Here is an 18,658-nt window from a genome sequence, read left to right as displayed (position 1 = left end):
AACAAGTTCTTTTTACAAGCAGTGAAAACTCAGTTATTTAAGATAGACTTTCTTAAGATACGTATTCACTTTATTGAGCTGAATGTAGCTGTGCAACAGCAACTTTGAGACAGTTTGCTAACCCACAACATAGCTAATGTTACTTACATAAATTGCTCTGTCGACTGTTTATCATGCTATTGGAGTTCTCCAGTATTGCTTACCTCATCTCTAAGGCTGAAATAAGCGCTTCCACATTCTCTGCATAAAAAGATGCTGGAGTTCAGCATCAATAAAATCCATCAAATCAATAAAGCACCGTGCTCTTTAAAGATGCAAATACAGCATTAGCTGTAACTAAACATGATGTTTATGTAGGTTAGTGCATAAATAATACAGAGATTTCCATAGCACTTCTGATTATAAAATATAATATAATATAAACAATATTTTTTCTAGCTTTTGTTATGTGTTGTCATTATTACAGAAATCACAATAACCAGTTCCATGTGACATTCTCACTCCCTCATCCACCCCACCTGTGTTATAATATTGGGAAAACATGGAAGTTTCTTGAAATTTCTCTCAAGTAAAATGTAGTTTGTGTATTTTTCTATGTAGTTTAAGATTGATGGTAAAGTAAAGAGAACTTTGATGTTACAGAAACCTTTACTGAGATTTGTTTCCCTATTTTCTATAAGCAGAATCACATGCAAACTGCATATCACTCTCTGTCTCAGGCGGGAAGATGAAGCCCCAGTGATGAGTGCATGTCAGGTGTTTGAAGAGTTCATCTGTCAGAGGTTGATGCAGGGCTACCAGATCATCGTTCAGACCAACAACAGGAAGCCCCAGCCCTCGGTGGCTACGCCGCTTGGCAGCAGCCCCCTTTACACCAGAGGTACTCCAGTTTCATATCATTTCTATTTCACATAATATCTTGTCCACTCTATTCTCACATCTAAGTGTAATGATACATTATTTATAGAAGTTAGTAGATGATTAGTTGTGATTATTAAGTATGACTTAATTTCTTGTTGTACTCACTGATTCTCAAACTGCCTCTTGTGGCAGTCGTTTCCCACAAAGCCTTTCAGCAGCTTCGTACAGTTAACTGGATATTGCATATTCGGTGTAAAATAGCTTCCACCTTTACTAACTAACTAAATGAAATATATATAACATGACATATATTTGTGATAACTAGTAGAGAAACAACAACCCTTGGTTTCAGTATTTTGGAAATATGTCTTTAGACAACATCAACAGACCCATGGTGACTGTACGTGTCCTCTTTCTTCTTGTGTTTTCAGGTCTGGTGTCTCTGCGTCGGGCCGAGGAGGAGGAGACTGTTTACTGGCTCAGCATGGGCCGGACCTTCCATAAAGTTTGCCTCAAAGATAAGATCATCACTGTGACTCGCTACCTACCCAAGTGAGTATGACTGGCAGCCTCTAGCACAGGGCAGGACTCACCTTTATTTCTATAGCACCTTTCATATAAACATGCAGCCCAAAGTGCTTCACACAGCAAACTGAAACACATAAAAACAAAATGAACAACCATAAATACATTTTAAAAAAATGAATACAGTAAAAAAAAAAATGCTGATGTAAAAAAAACACCGGGCAGACAAATAATGTAAAAACCAAAGATTAAAACCTAAAAAATAAGGCTATAACATTACTCCAAAAAAAGCCAGATACAAAAGGTTTTTAATATCCTACTGAGATCTCGCCTTTCTAATATCCAGAGGCTGGGAATTCCACAGTTTTGGGGCATAAAAACAGAAGGCACTCTCACCAGAATTTTTTATGGGACACATAAGGAACCTTTAAAAGAAAGGTTATAATAACGTAACGTGAAATAAAAGAAAGTGATTGTATTTTAATCTGCAATAATACCTGGATAAAACAGTTGGATAAGAAGAAGAAGTGCAGCATCTTCAATAGAGGAGTGATGTGATCCAATTTCCTAGTTTTAGTTAAGACTCTATTCTAATGGACTTTTTAGGTATTCAGGTGTGTGTGTGTGTGTGTGTGTTTTAGGTACCCGTACGAGTCAGCTCAGATCCAGTACAGCTACAGCCTGTGTCCTCCACATTCTGATGCTCAGTTTGTGTCCTGCTGGGTGGAGTTTGGCCATGAGAGACTGGAGGAATACAAGTGGAACTACCTGGACCAGTACATCTGCTCTGCTGGCTCTGAGGACTTCAGGTACACACACATAGCCAAACACATGTATACTTTACACTCCTGTTAAGATGTGAGATTTTACTTTATTATATACACTAGTTTTTATTGTATTATAAAATGTAACTGGAGTGGAATGAGTAGCATTATATGCCTCCACAGTTTGATCGACTCTCTGAAGTTCTGGAGGACTCGCTTCCTCCTGCTGCCAGCCGGAGGAGCTCGGCGGGTGGCGGATGGGGAGGGGCACTGGGATGTTTATGGGGAGGGAGCCGGTGCTGGGATGGGTGGCAGTGGGGACTGGGTGCTGCTGGATGGCTTCATCCGGTTCCTGGAGGGCCTCAACCGCATTCGACGTCGCCATCGCTCCGACAGGATCATCAGAGTGAGGCTCTCCTATTTGACATCATGTTTGTGCATTAAAAGTTTCATAAAACACTTTTACAGTCCTCACAGTATGCTGTTTGAGTTCACTGCTTTATTTATTTCAGGTTGTATATGTTTTAATATTCTATTTAACTGACACAAGTGCTGTAGGTTATGTACTCGATTAAGTAATTGGTTGATTGAAAGAACGTTTTATTTATGTTAAAGCTGCAGTAGTGAAGAATTTCCGCCATTTTCTGACATTTTATGAAAATGTCAGAAAATTACTTGATTTGTTGAGAAAATGAAAGATGTTCAGTAGGTTCATTTCATGTTACTCTGGTCTGAAAATCCACTTCCAGAATAAATGTGTCTCTGCTGCACCCTGAAAACATTTCAACAGATTACCTCAGATCACAAATACAGTTGCCAATCATACATAACCTATGGAAAGGAAGTCTCTGAGCATGGGGCAAACCTCTCAACATTTGCTCTGTTAACATTTGTATTCACTGTTTGTTTAGGTGCTAAAATGTACACTTCTCTGTGTTTCTTTCACTTTGTTTTTTATGTAGCAGAAGGGCACACCAATGAAAGGACTACAGGTTACCAGTCCACTGCCTCCGTACCCTACTGAGCCTGTGGCGCCCCCACAAGGCAAGAAAGGCACATCAGCATTATCAGCCTTACTGGAGATGGACCAGAACCAGAAGTGAGTCTCTCCTGGGACTGCAGGCTAGCATGTTGTTTGTGTCGGAGCCATGAATATCAGTTTTAACTGATAACTAATAATCAGTCTTTCTGCTTCCTCTCAGGACGCTGGATGAGCAGCAGCAGCAGGCAAAGCCGTCAACAGCCACAAGTGACCCATCAAGTGTTTCTACAGCTCCCGCATATGTAGACAGTCCCCGCAAGGTGAGTGTCTATTCCAAGTGATTATCTGAATGAGTTCTTTTGCTTCAGGCATTTAGCTTTTGCAGACATGTGTGATTGTATTTTAATCTGCAATAATACCTGGATGAAATACTTGGATCAAATGGTTATTTTTTGCTGGTGCTTTGGTGTGGGGCTTTTGCTCTCGTTTCTCCTTCCGTCTGCATTTTTCCCCATGCCTATACTCTGTTCCTATTGCTGAGCTTTGGGTGTTTGATCCTGGGTTATGTTCTTCCTGTATGCTGACAGGACGCTGCCTTTATTTTGGATTTTATACGTAGCCCTCGCTCCTCCTACATCTATCACTCTCAGGTCAGTAACGAGGTCCCTGGGCATCGCTGAAGCTGTGTTTTGGTGTGTGTGTGTGTGCGTGTGTGTCCACATTTGCTGTAGCTAGGTCCTCTAACTCACTTGCACTTTGCATTGCTGCATGAGCATGGTGTGCAGAAACAACACTCCATGTGGGACTTACATGATGTTTGACTTGGAGTGCCCCATCAGATTGCAGTTTTAACTTTTGTGTATATTGTACTTTGTGCCCGGAACTGTAGTGCCTGCTGGTTGGTAGTGACACTGTCCACCCTCACACCAGGATCACATTTAATCCATAGTACCTTTGTGATGGTTCAAGTTGTTGGCACTTCCCCACAACTGAAACATTTAGACATAAAACTTAAAACAGTAAGGTTAGTGGTGAAATGTAATGCACTGACAATAATGTTAAAGGTTGAGTGTGTAACATTTAGGAGGATCTATTGTAAGAAATGGAATATAACATTCATAGCTATGTTTTCATTAGTGAATAATCACCTGAAAATAAGTAGTGTTTTTGTTACCTTAGAATGAGCTGTTTATATCTACAGAGGGACTGGGTCCTCTTCTACAGAGTCAGCCATGTTGAACCACCATGTTTCTACAGTAGCCCAGGACAAACAAACCAAACACTGGCTGTAGATAGGGACGTTAGTGTTTTCAGGCAGACTCTATAGTACAGAGGAACACTCTGCTGAGGACTGGCGCTCAGTGTCATAATAATAACATTAATGAAACCACTGGTAGCTGCTCATTTTGTGAACACACAGTTCATTTTGCACACAGCTGCTACAACAATAGAACATATGCAAGAACATATGCAGGAACATAAAGGTTTAATGCTTTCCATATATGATCAAAACCAGAATAAGACTTATAACCGCAATAGCTTCTAGGAGTTTGTTTGAAGCTGGGCTCTAAACTCGAATCATATAGTACTTAATTAAACAAAAGACATAATAATCTAATAAAAGTTGTAATACTCCACATCCTGAAATTAGGATGTCGCAGGTTCACCTCTGGGCTTCAAGGGTCAGTTTTTTCATTAATAAAGCCAGGTATCAGTTAAGTCTGCTACAAGAAACAAAAACTTACGCCACTTGCGCTCCGTCAAAACAGTGACCGCACTGTTATAAGGGAGAAACCTACACAAAATAAATATGCTACTACAGATTCAGTTAATGACACAATTCAGAAATGACAGACAATCCTGCACAGACAATCAGAAAGCTGGATATTATTAGAATCATACGATATGAATAACCATGTTTCTTATGTTCCATATTATCTTACGTTCCAGCTGCTGAGGGGCATAGCACAAATTCTGGACCTTGAGCATAGGCATTCTTAATGGGCCCCTTCTGTATCCACAGCTATTTATTCTAGTATCTTTGTGGGCCTGCTGCTGTCTAAATATCTAAATCACAGACAGCGAGTGGCCTGAATCTTAACATCAGTGCTCTCCAATTCTAGAGAGTACATGTGTGCAAGTGTGATCCTGGTGTAACTAACATGTACCGTATCACGACTGGACTCATTCACTCAGGTAAACAGCTGAGGCTCCTCTTTCCATGCATAACATCAGGGTTGGGTAAAAGTGTATCCAACCAAATTAAAAAACAAATATATTTTCTCTCTTCCCTCCTGTGGGTATCTATCCACACAGATAGTTTGGTTCTTATGTGTCCAGGTTTTGAGATATCTGAGGTTTCCATGGAGATGAATGGGGTATTTAAAAATCACGTTGCAAACAGACATTTTCAGAAACAGTCTTCCTTTACTCTAAATCAATAGTTCCCAACCTTTTTCCTTAAGGGAGCCCTTTTCTATCACTGAGTCAACTGACGACCCTTGACTGTGACATATTTGATAGATATTTCATATGATATTTAATGCATAACAATAACAGTAGAGAACAGCTGATAAACTGTACAATGAACCCAAACAGTGAGTGAACACAGTAAGTGCAGCAGTTTATGTAAAATATGAGATATGGATGAATTGTGAGCTCCTTTGAAGCTTTGGTGTCTCCTAGTGGGGTTCCTGACCCCAAGTTGGGAATCACTGCTCTGGATAAATCACAGCATACATTGTTTTTATTGGGACAGTCTGTGGTTTATCCAGAGTAACAGCAACAGTGTTTCTGGAAAGAGATGATTTATTTTACATGTTGTGTTCAATGCTTTGATCAGCACAAATCCATTCGCCTCTACTGTATCTTGAAGTATGAAATCTTAAAGTCAGATATCTCAACTGTGGACAGAAAAACCATCTGCATGGGTGGTTACTACTAGATGTGAGTGAGAAAATGTGTTATTTTTTGTAATCTGTTGAAACCCTTAAAAACAGACTGACTGAAACAGCTGATTTAGTTAAGTACTTTTAACTGTGTAGTTGCCTGCTGAAGCCAGCGAGGCTGCAGATAAAGGAGTCCAACCAGCAGTGACAGCTGGAACAGCTGTACAGCCTGCAGGAGAGACTGGAGCCAACAGCACCACAGACACCAGGTAACCTTTTACTTTATGTACTGCAGGGTTGTAAAAGCATTATAATAGTTGAATACTTTAAGGGTTATATATACGACATTCACTTGCCATTGGATGTCACATCATAGCACCAGCATCTCAGACCAAAACGATGGGACAGAAACAAATTCACCAATGCTGGCTTGGACAAAACCAATCCTTATTTCACAGAGTTAAGACTCAAGAGTGACGGGAAATGGGGGAGAGAGCGATGGGATGACACCCGCAAAAGGGCCATGGGTCAGATTCGAACCCCAGCAATAATGACTCAACCTTGGTACATGGAGCGCCAAAAGTGTTTGTTTTAGCCACTGAAGGCTCAGATTGTTATTCTAAGTTTCTGACAACATTATAGAAAGGATCACTACAGAGACAGACCTTTTGTTTAACCAAAACTTCTTAACACTTTAACACTGATCAGCGATCTGTTCACAGTGGGCTGTCTGCAGCAGGAGCCCTTTCTCTGTCCTCATCTTCAACACTCTTAGAGATCCTGGAGGCCATCAAACATCCCACGTAAGATCGACACATCCTTTCAGATATTCTGACTTTTTCTTTGTTAAAAGCATTTTCTGAATGCAAGTGGAAAACAGGCTTTTGGGTTTGGTTTTACATTATTTTGCCCTTGCTTGGAGAACAGTTTTGTGTGTGTGTGTGTGCTTTCTGGTGTTAACAGGACGGGTGTGCAGCTGCTCCCAGAGCAGAAGGGCCTGCCACTCAACTGCTTCATTAGTGCAGAGGTTGTTCATTGGCTGGTCAACAATGTGGAGGGCGTGGCCACACAGGGGATGGCTGTTGATATCATGCAGGTGAGAGTTGTATGTACCAGTGTTATCAAGGAAGATTTCAGTTTAAGATTATTCCTGTTCATTACAACTTATGTTCACATATGATAACTTTGTACTCACTCACTGCTAAGGTCTTGGAATTCAGCAACCTGTTATAGTTTTAAACAAGGTTGGCCAAATGGTAAAATTGTTAACCAAACTGTCCTGGAGTCCTAATGTCACTTTGAGGTTGCCAGGCAACCAGCGGAGACTCCAGGAAGTCACTGCTTCTGGCCAATAAATAGACAGAATAGCTATTTCCTGCAGCGTGTATGCTGGACTATGCTAACCAGCTGAGTGTGGTATCAATCTTCTCATCTAACTCTCAGCAAGAAACCAAATAAGTATAAAAAAAGACAGTTCAGTCAGGATCACTTTTGTCAAAAGAACTTTTAATTAACCTTGATACACATTCCTGCCAATGATTTTATACTATTTCACTGATCAACAGGATGGTAACACACCAAAATATGCTGCTAGCAAAGGCAGTGAGGAAGAAGACTGCGAGTTAGTGAACATGGATGAAACAATGCAGGATTTAAAAAGCTTTAAAAATCAGCTTTGTAAATGTTTTATGAGGAAGAGAATGCATGAAAAGCATAAACGTAACTTTTGTTTGTGTACATAAAAACTCTGGAGGGTATCTTAGCGTAAGCGTGTGTGCATGACTCTACATATATCTGTTCAGCTGTTCACTGTTTCTGTCTGTTTGGCTTGTGCAGAAAATGCTGGATGAATGTTTGGTGGCCCACGCTTCTGGAGATGCCATGCGCACCTTCGTCTATGGATTCTACTTTTACCGGATAGTAGGAGAGAAGGATGGTGAATGGATTTAAAACACAATCCGAGGCCATAGTCACTGGTTTTATCCCAATATATATGCAGTTTTGCACATGCTCATACAGTATATACTAATCTGTAATTAATGTCAGGTAACTACAAAAATATGTACATTTTCTCACGTAGTGGTTTCTAGAATGTGTTGTCTTGACACACTTGGCTGTCCTGTCCTCTGCAGGCCCGACCCCCCAACCCCCTTCCACGGCAGCTGGAGGCTGGTCTACGGCAGCCCTGGAAGACTTCGCCCTGTTTCAGAGGAAGTGGTTCGAGGTAGCCTTTGTGCTGGAGGAGCGGCGACCGTGTGACCTCCCGGCGTTCCTCCTGCCCTGGCTGCCCAGCCGGCCGGCCTCCTACGCAAGTAGGCACAGCTCCTTCAGCCGCAGCTTTGGAGGACGCAGCCAGGCCGCCGCACTGCTAGGTACACCCAGCCCGATCCTCCCAGCCCAGCCCACACCGCAGAGGAGCCACAATCTCCTCCCTCATCCAGTCTGATGCAGATCATACACAAGTCTACTTCAGAGAATTGCCTGGGTCCAGTATTTACATGTCACACAGGGCAGGGAGGGTGCATTTGAGTAAGGGCTCTTGGTCAGGTAGTGTCATAGAAACCAAAAACACACATCCTAATTGGTTCTTCTACTGCTGCTGATTATTTAATTATGTGTGCAGACATAGGTACTGAGCACTCTCAAGTGAGCCCTCAAGCTTCTCTTCATCCACATCTACCTAAGGCTCATTGTTTTTGGTTTGTATCAAAACACTAAGATTTTCTTTAGAACGAGCAGACCAAACTGCCAGAGCGGCAGTCAGGAGGACTAATGCGGGCAAGTGTCTAACTGCTGGCACAAATGGAATATAATATTCAAAGGTATGTTTTCATTAGTGTACAATCACCTAAAAATGAGAATTACTGAACCGCCATGTCTCTGCAGTAGCCCAGAACGGACTGTTAAAAGGCAGTTTTTCCTTGCCCCCATCGCCAGGTGCTTGCTCACGGTGGTACTGTTGGGTCTTGTAAATAATGTTATAAAGAGTTGGTCTGCTGCTATATTTGAAAAGTGTCCTGGGCTAACCTTCTGTATGAATTGGCGCTATACAAATAAAATTGAATTTAATTTAATTGAATTGATGGCAAAACAGCAGTGTTTCTGTCACACAATCATCATTTTTCATTATTTGCAGCCATTTTGCAACACAGTAATCAAACAAACAAAACCTATTGACATTTCAGTATCAATCTAACTCACTGCAATGTGCTACGAGCTCAAGTAACTTCATGCCAGCCAGAAAGCTACTGCACACGGTTATCGCGGTGCCCAAAGTAATCATGGTCCAACCAAGTTTTTAGTTGTAAACTAACTAGTAGTTACTGAGCCTCTAGTGTCGACTTTACAGCCTAACATAGGAGACACATCGCTGGTCGCTCAGACACTCTTCATGAGAATAAATTGTTGTTTTTGGATAAATAAAAAAAGCATTCATTTAAGTCAGTAGAAAATACATTACATCTTAAAAATATTCCAAATAACAAAAAAACTAATATAAATCAAAAGCAATGAGCCCTACATTTACAGACCTACCACTCACCAGTTAGTTCCAATAAATAAATGATTTTTCATCTCATACAGTGGGATTCTTACCATCACCACAGAAACACTTCCATGTAACATTTCATGTCATCATCTTCGTCACCAGCCATCATCGCCATGTCTTTGTTGTGTGACAGAGAGGTACTGGACTCAGCTCTCCTGACAGTGCACTGTAGATCTGCAGTGAACAGCTGGTGGTGTGTTCTCTAGTGTGTAGTGCATGATGAGTGTCTCCTCTAGCTGTAGTTTCATCCACCCGTCCACAGTGGCCACATCCCTGATTGATGCAACCAAATTCCTCCACCCCACCGTCCAATCAGTGCATGCTGTGTGGTTAGAGTGTAGCTGATCCAGGAGCAGTAGTAGTGTTCCAGTGCATGCTGTGGTGTTAGTGGCTGTGGTTCAGTAGTGCTGTGGTGTGCAATGTCCTCACCTGTCGCTCTCCTCCTGGCTTCCCAACCCAAAGCACAGTCACAGCGCAGCATGTTGTGACAGTGCTTCTGCTTCAGCAACGTTCCTGCTTCATACGACCGCTCTAAGCTTCATTTATCACCTCTGACATCAGCGTATTATAAAAATACTTGCACTCGTGCTTTCTCAGTTTGCTATCTCACACCTTGGAATGGTTTCCTGGAGTAGTCATAATGTGATGCTGAAATCATTCATTAGACACTGACTGCATTCATAGCTTTCATAGCATTTGTTGTAATTGTTAGTTCTTTGAACTGGGATAACATTAATGCCGTTTTTACTTGATGTGTGATGGCAGGTAGTTTTATGTTGTTTTAAACAAGTGTAATTCACACACTGAATGGCGAGGCTGCTCAGTACATCAGTGCCTGAATTGGACCAAAGAAGGTTTTGGTACCCCATTCACCTCAACCCTAACCTTAAACACAGCACAACACTAACCCTAAATCTTTTTATTCATTTTAACACATTCAGTGCATTGCTGTACGCAGTGTTTTAAAAGATACTGAGAATACTCAAAATCTGAACTTGCTAAAGTTATTTTCAGGCAATTATTTTAAGACTTTTATTTAAAACCTCTCGGAAAAAGTACTGAGGTCCGAACCTTGTGACCTCAGTGGTGGGTACGGCCATGCTTGCCAGAGGTGGCAGCACTCAATAGGAAGTAAGGGTACTCATGTGGACATAAATTATAGTAATTATAGAGTACTGTCCATTTTAGGCACCGTGGTGCATTTATACTTCATTTGCCAATACTCTGCACTGTAGTGTCTTGTTACTTAATGTCTCACAATACCCAGAGGTCTGTGAAAAGCTAAAATTGGCCCATCCTTTGTACTCCTTTGACACTCTACTCTCAAATGACTAACTATACCACATTAACATAATATTTGAATATTAAATTCAATATAAAGTCCTGTTACTGACAGTGATACTCAAATCTTCAGATTAGATTTGTAGACCTCAGAGGACGGTTTAATATTTTTGTCCTCGTTTCTAAATCCTCTAACCTGCCATAAACATTCAGTCACAATCTACGCTTACCTCGGCTCTCACTCCTCCGTCTGCCCGCCCATCATGCCATCCATCTCTCCCTCTGTTTCGCTTCCTTTGCCTCCTCTCCTCTTTTGCCTTCCTGTCTCTCCACCTCCCACCCTTTCCTACGTCTTCGTCTGTCCCCCAGCTGCTACAGTCCCGGAGCAGAAGACGGTCACTCTGGATGTGGACGTTAACAACCGCAGTGACCGAACTGAATGGTGCAGCTGTTATTATCACGGGAACTTCTCCCTTAACTCTGCCTTTGAGATCAAGCTGCACTGGATGGCCGTCACCGCTGCCGTGCTCTTTGAGATGGTAACTAGATGACATTTTTAGGATTTCACATACGCTGTGTGGCTGCTGTCACCATGTAAACTGATGTACGGAGAGGTCCGGTAAACTGCACTGCCATTTCATTAAGCAGTTATTACCCGTCAGGTTCAAGGGTGGCACAGGAAAGCAGCCTCCTGCGGCTTCCTGTTGGTCCCGGTGCTGGAGGTTCCTTTCGCACTGACATCTTACCTGTACGGAGATCCACTGAGAGCCCAGCTCTTCATCCCTCTCAACATCCACTGTCTGCTCAAGAACGGCAGCGACAACCTGTTTGAAGGTATTGAAGGCGCCTGACCAAATGCTGTGTTCATGTGTGTGATGTGTACAGGGTCACATCGTCACATCGTCTGTCTATGTGCGTTCATCACACAGGTTTTGAACCAGAGACGTACTGGGACAGGATGCAGCTCTTTCAGGAGGCCATACTGTACAGGTTGCTGTTTTGTGGTTTTCCTAACTTACAGTCATCTATAGAGTCATATGCAGGGCACTATATGACGGTATGAGCACAGGTAAAGATTTTTTGCAAGCACATGAATAATATTTTGTGGAGAAATGATCATCACCTAAGGAATTATTTAATTAATTTGAGCAAACAGAGATCTATTTTCTGCTGTTATCCAGTTACAGCCAATCAGAAAACAGGAGAAGGTCATTTCTGATTGGATGTTTTGATTGCTAGTAGTATTATTTGTTATAGGGGTAGCAGGGAAGCCTTTCGAGCCTTTATGAAATTCTGTTGGTTTGTACTATTAGCTTGAAATCTAGCTATCTTGGTAGCTAGCTAGCTAACTTCTGCTGGGTAAGCAGTAGCTACACTAAGCTCATAATTGTCTTCTACACAGCCAAGGCATTATTATCATTATGTAACTAGGTCCTTAAAAAAAATGGCACTTAACTTGCACAAACTGTAGCCACCGTAGTTTTCTTCACAGTGCATTGACTTAAAACTGAATGCCTTGAATCCTACACACTGGTTCTATAATGCAACTACATTAATGATTATAATTCCTTAGCTGTCCTTATATGCTTACAGAAAATCTTTTTCTGTGCTCATTATGTCCCACAGCGTACTCAGGAATGAGGCACAAATGTTACACCAACATAGGATTATTTCTTTGAATATCTGAGATACATTATGCTAAAATATGTTCTAAATGTGCTCTTTCTACCAGATTCGGCTTTGTGCACGACAAGTTTTCTGCTTCTGCTTTTAATTTCCCGTCTGAGAACAAGCCGCAGTACATCCATGTAACAGGTTTGTCTCATCACGCCATCAAAACACACAGACTGCCTTTCTGTTTCCTGCAAGCTGACAAGCTTCAGTCTGCTCTTCTCCCATCAGGCACCGTGTTCCTGCAGCTGCCGTACTCCAAGAGGAAGTACTCGAGCGGGCAGCAGCGCCGGCGCCGAAACTCCACCACCTCCAACAGCCAGGGGCCGTTTGGCGGCGAGGAGCGGGTCGGATACTACTGGGCCTACAACACCATGCTGACCAAGGCCTGGAGAACGGGCGTGCTGGGCGACGAGAGGCTCGCCGATCGCCTGCTCAGAGACTTCACCGACTTCTGCACCAACAAGGACAATAGACTACTCAACTTCTGGGATAGCTGCCAGGAGAAAATGAACGCCAGCGCTCCCTGACAGGAGAGCATGAAAACGGAATGTAGGAGAGGATAAACAAGGAATGTAAAGAAGATGAAATGTATTTTTAATTTTTATTTATCCAAAAAGTGAGTTGCACTCAAAGAATGATGTTTACGACTTTAAACGCTCGATTCTCCGGTTTGGATGACGGAACAAATTTAAAATATCAAATGAATGCCTTAAGAGCAGAGGTTCTGCTCCAGTGTTGTGTTCTGTTAATTCTGTTTATTTACATAATATAAATAATACAACACCTATTCATGTGTCACACTGTTGTGTTTACACTGGCAGAGTGTGTCTGTACATCTGTGTCATTCTCTGACCCTGAACGCTACAGTCAGTTCAGCCCATAAAAATCTAAATGAAAACACTAACAGTAGTAAATGTGCTATAAAATTTCCAAGATTGTATCCAAATGAAAGAATGACAGCAAGAAAAAGCAACACTTAACTTTCACCCTTCATAGTCAAATGTTTCAGATGCTGATCCGGATCCTGTTTTTGAACCGAACCACCGACCTGACTGTGTGTGTCTCAGTTTTGTCTAAATGAATACACCGTAGGTGATCATAAAAGAGCCAGCCAAGAAACAACAGCGTGCGACTTCTGCAATAAATCTTTAAATTCCCCCTCCAGTCAGAAATTAGTGTTTCTTCAATTTTCCTACAGTGTGAAAATCTGATTTTAAATCACAAATAGTTAGGAAGTCAGTCCTGGTCCAGTATCAACTTGCACAATGGGATGTAGGAACCTGAAGCCACCAGTCACACTAAGTTATTCATAAATGAACAAAGAGACTTTCCAGAAGTTGAAAATCAGAACATTGCATACTCTGATAAACTGACAAGTGAAACATGTTTAGCTCGTCTGGTAGCGTGATGGGGGCTCTCCTCCTCTTGTAGCCTGTGATGTTCTGCTTCGCCTGTCACACGTCTTTGGTGTTGTTGGTCTTCCTCCAGCCTCTGCTGCTGTCTCCACTTTACCTCCTTGATGCCAGTCTTGCTCTGGTGGTGCTCTATGCTTTTCGGCTGTGGACAAAGCCCTCACCTCTCTGTTCATCCAGGATTTTTAGTTGGGGAATGATTTTATTGTCTTTGGCTATTTCTATATAGTTATTCTTAGTGCCTGCCAACAGGTCAGAGTCAGTCGGAGTCCTCTTGAAATCAATGAAACGAAACGGTAGAAACACGGCTTTTGTCCACAGGGGTCGCCAGAATCAACACAAAATGAAAGTTCCTTTTGGGGGCTTTAACATGATTTTAACAACTTCTTAATTTGAGTTTCTTCTCCTTATGTGATCATACGATTATGTGCTTCACTTTTCCATAAGGCTGAGTAAATGAAGTCAAACACAGACGCATTTTTAGTTGCACCTCATGAAACTTGTTTAATGAGTGTCTCTTTATAAAACACCAACACACAATCATAGAAGTCACTGGAGCAACAAACATAAAAATGGAGTAAAAAGATCAAGTTAGTTAGGATGAGGGATTATCAGAGCCCTACTACTGAACTGAACACACAAGATTCCCAGTCAGTACCACTACCTGCTCTGATCATTTACCACTATGATTCCCTTATATTAGTATTCAAACATCATATGTATACATATAGCATTGATCCCTTTAAAGTCATTTTATATCAAATACAGTTCTGCTGTTCAAGTTTCTTTTGATTATAAAAATAGAGGTCAAATTATGTACAATGGAAAATGAGTCAAATAGAAATCTCACAATAATTAGTTGTTCCATAAAATAGTGCTTTATCTAAATGATCCACAACAATGAGGCACGAACACAAGGTATTCCAGTACCCTTATACCCACTGGACAACAGCCACTGCAGTGAACGCCTCAATCGGCAGACCAAGGAAGCTTCCAATACCTTCTTGTTGAAGTGCCATCTGTGCGTTGCAGCAAGGCCTTGATTCTCCTTTACTTCCTGTGCAGCCTGGATTTCAGAGTCAGTTTCTAGTCTGCTAATGTGTAAATGTAGTAGTTTGTCAATGTGTCATTCTGTGGAGGGTTATGTATAAGAATGACCCTTTAATGAAGCATTCCACTTTGAAAAAATGAATTTAGTTTAGTTAAGTTTAGTTAGCTGTTGTAGTATGTGGTCCAGCACTGACAGGACATCAGCTGTTAGTTTTAAAATGGTTCTTTGGCGTTTTGTGATCCCTTAAACACACCACATACTCTATCTGCTTCCCTTCATCATCCTTTGTTGGCTCTTACGTCCGTTAGTGAAGCAGCAGGACAACACCTCCCTTCTGAGGTGATCCACTCCAGGTGAGCCGTATCTGCCGTGAACTCTACATGTCAGTCTTTCCTCTGTATTGTTTAGCACAGCAGACATGCAGTCACATAAAGTTTGACTAAAGACTACTGGGTCCTGGACCTTGTTTTCTCACCATTTTCCAAAGTTCTGTATAATTGCCATTTCCATTTCTTTAACTGCTTCTTTAACTGCCACTTTAAAGCTCCTTATTTGTCTTATTTGTTTGCTAGGCTATAGCTAACTAATACCATAACCACTGAAAATCAATCAAACATAAACAAACTTAAAAGATTCTTCATTGTCCTTCACTTTGACGCTGGTTAATGTTAAATAGTTAAATGTTAGAAAAGCGTAAAATACTAAAGATATATTGAATGTATGGTAATGCATGGAACATCATGATGCGTCCTCCATGGTGCCACAGTGAAACAGGCTGTACTGAGGTCAGAGCACTGAGGTTGCACTTACTGCTGGCATTAGCTGGTCATTATTATTAGACTAGATTGTTATAGAGTTATGTTCATGTATGTTTATTACTGTGAGCTCAGACAGACTGCAAAATTAACTTAGGCATACGAAAAGGGGGGCGAAGTCATGAGCCGCCCTACTCTGCTTTTGATTGGCTAGTATTTGTTGCCTTCATTGGTTTGGTTGGTGAGGTTTAAGCATTAGAAGTGAGATTGGTTATGGTTAGGCTTAGAATGTCAGGGTAAGCCCATCAGAAGCAGAGGACATTAGTTAGCTAGCATTTTGCTAAAAGCTTTTCCATTGACAGGCAAACAGAAAAATACGACCTCTTTGGCGGAAAATTAGCCTGATGCGACACGGATTGACACCGGGATGCATCCACACGACTTGTAAATGTTTCAACTTAAGGAAAACATTTGTACATAAAATCCCTGCAGATCAAAGAATCTGCTTCAGAAACATACAGATATGAGAGAACTGGAGTTGGTACACTGGCCGTTAAAACACAAATGATCCAGCAATCAAATGTGTGCAAACCAAGCAAGGCGAAAATCCACTCCACTTTCTGTCCAAACATTTTCATTTGTTCTCCAGCAGAATTTTAGCACGGAAAAATGGTTAAATTCTAAATAGTTTTGGATTGTCAACAAATTGATTCACTAAGATTCACTTCACATGGATTGAGATTGCCTCTGGTTTTCCTTTATTAATGTGTAATTAATGTTACGTGGTGAACTGGTCTACTTAGCAATAAGTAGACGTCCTAACCTTTTTATTATTTTGAGTGGTAATTAGTTCATTTAATTTTGCTCCTATATACTGTTTTAGTTGTGTTTATTTTGCCTTGATCCTGGAATCTCTGCTGTACACTCCTCAGGTAATATTTATGACATAAAGATGTCATCTAGGTGTCACGCTTGTTGATTAAACCATATGATGGTTTCTCCCAACATGGGGAGGTTGCTATTGTCTAACTGTATTATATATGTCTTTTCCTTTTCATTGCTGTTGTTCGTACTCTGAATAATGTTTAGTCAAATTAGTGAAAATGAATAAATAAAATGTTCAAAAAGAAAAAGTAGTCACCTTTTTGTCAATTATTGTTTTGGCTCCAGTTTAAACCCATAGTAAGAGAAACAGCCAGAGGTAGGAGACCGTATGCTCTCTACTTGCATTGTACTGCCTGGAAATCATTAATAAAGTGCTGGAGACAGGACAACTACTGCCTGTTGAAAAACTCACTAATTCACTACAATCAAATGAACCTATATTAACCAGTTTCTATATTGATTATGATTGAACAGAACTACTTTTTTGGAAAATGGGAGGAAAACAAGATGTAGGTTGAAAATGCCACAACTGTCAGTTAAAATAATCCCTTCTCAGTTCCTCTGGTCTCCCTGCTGAGTCAGAAGTGCTCAATGTGCCGCAGGAAATCCCCGCTCTTTCCCTGGAAAACGAAAGATGAATCATAACAAGAAACAAAAGTGAAAGCCACTGTCCAGTTTCCTGTTCGTACTGCTAGGGTGTCAGCTGTAAGGAGGGCGGGTGGGGGCCGGGCGTTAGTTGATTCTGGCCTTCAATCTCAAGATGCCCTCGGCAGACCGACCGAATAGTACACACACATAGCACACACGCACACCACACACACCACACACACACACACAGGACAGCAGTAGTTGAGCTGTGAACAGTGTGAACAGCAGGAAGGAGTGAGGCAGTAAGCTCTGCAGATATACAAACAACACAAACACACATGTATCAGTATAGCTGTCTGACTCACGTGGTCTGATCCTGATTGGCCAGATGAGGATGGAGCAGAGCGCCAAAGCTGCAACAACTGCCACGCCTCCCGTCACTATGACCATGACGTAATGGTAGAACCACACGCAGGCGGGACAGCACAGCACAGTACTGAGAGGGAGAAGCAGCAGTTCACATATTGTTCAGTATTATTAAACTCCCATTGTAGACCTCGTTCAACATGTGTTGGCAATATTGTGCTGAAAGCTGGGGGGTTTGCTGCGTCCTGCATTTCCCATGATGCAACTCAATAGCATCTTTTGTTTGACCCTGTCTGCCCATCTTTCAAATTCTACCCTCCCAATTTTTAATGCAAACTTTCTGTTCAAAATCTGTAGACTCCAAACCCAATCCGAGATTACCCTGATGACATCACCGTGACGTCATCAGAGTGCAAGAGGCGTGGCTTCACACGGAAATATCACAACAACTACTGGATGGATTGCCATTCCTCCATGAGCTTTTGAGTGAAATGTCTCCACAACTATCGACTTCCATCAAATCTGCTTCAGACAGTCAGCAAAAAAAATTACTTTGGTGGCCTTAGCTGTACGTCGTGGTTAGTGCTAATGAACAATTGTTAGCATGCTAACATGCTAAACTAACATAGTGGTGAACATAATAAACACTACACCTGCTTAACACCAGCATTGTCATTGTTAGCATGATGACGTTAGCATTTCGCTCAAAGCATCGCTCTGACTAAGCACATCATCACACAGAGCCTAGCATGGCTGGAGACTCCTAGGGATGATTCAGCACCTAATTTGGTCTGAATCAGCCAACCAGGCACCAGTCCTCCCTTTCATTGGAGTGGGGGTAGTTGGTTATGGGTGCTGTAGTCGGGGTCAGTTTTTAAAGAAACACGACCCGTCTCTCTCAAGCCAGGCGGAGTTTATGGACCAAATGATGATACTCTACCCAGTTGTGTCCTCGCTTGGTTTATTTTGTGTACCCAACTCCAATGACTGTCTGAAACAGCGATATCAAGAAGCTTTGTTTGGTTTGTGAGAGAGACAGCGGAGGTTGAGTGACCTGAAGAATGAATGAGGAGAGGGAG

At 41.6% G+C, this 18,658-nt stretch overlaps 2 protein-coding genes across 2 annotated transcripts in view; one reads left to right on the top strand and one right to left on the bottom strand.

Moving 5' to 3' along the window:
• Positions 1-13,309, top strand: part of depdc5 (DEP domain containing 5, GATOR1 subcomplex subunit) — a 26,954-nt gene extending 13,645 nt beyond the window's left edge. Inside the window, 17 exon segments of the mRNA XM_035670529.1 lie at positions 720-880; positions 1,293-1,413; positions 2,028-2,195; positions 2,334-2,556; positions 3,116-3,249; positions 3,353-3,452; positions 3,720-3,782; positions 6,177-6,289; positions 6,743-6,823; positions 6,984-7,116; positions 7,857-7,956; positions 8,153-8,392; positions 11,218-11,387; positions 11,511-11,682; positions 11,778-11,838; positions 12,581-12,663; positions 12,751-13,309. Coding sequence (XP_035526422.1) covers positions 720-880; positions 1,293-1,413; positions 2,028-2,195; positions 2,334-2,556; positions 3,116-3,249; positions 3,353-3,452; positions 3,720-3,782; positions 6,177-6,289; positions 6,743-6,823; positions 6,984-7,116; positions 7,857-7,956; positions 8,153-8,392; positions 11,218-11,387; positions 11,511-11,682; positions 11,778-11,838; positions 12,581-12,663; positions 12,751-13,049 — 2,422 coding nt within the window. The 3' untranslated portion in view covers positions 13,050-13,309.
• A 3,904-nt stretch (positions 13,310-17,213) lies between these two features.
• The window catches only part of LOC118334828 (major facilitator superfamily domain-containing protein 12-like), an 11,036-nt gene continuing 9,591 nt past the window's right edge, over positions 17,214-18,658 (bottom strand). Inside the window, exons 10-11 of the mRNA XM_035670902.1 lie at positions 17,447-17,709; positions 17,214-17,245 (exon numbers count right to left, since the gene is read on the bottom strand). Of these exons, the coding sequence (XP_035526795.1) occupies positions 17,214-17,245; positions 17,447-17,709 (295 nt within the window). The remainder of the gene's footprint in view (positions 17,246-17,446; positions 17,710-18,658) is intronic.

The sequence above is a fragment of the Morone saxatilis genome, unplaced genomic scaffold (assembly GCF_004916995.1).
Source record: "Morone saxatilis isolate NCDOM2014 unplaced genomic scaffold, NCSU_SB_2.0 Contig23, whole genome shotgun sequence".
In the NCBI taxonomy this organism is placed as follows: Eukaryota; Metazoa; Chordata; class Actinopteri; family Moronidae; genus Morone; species Morone saxatilis.
This window is presented reverse-complemented; position numbering and strand designations above follow the sequence as displayed.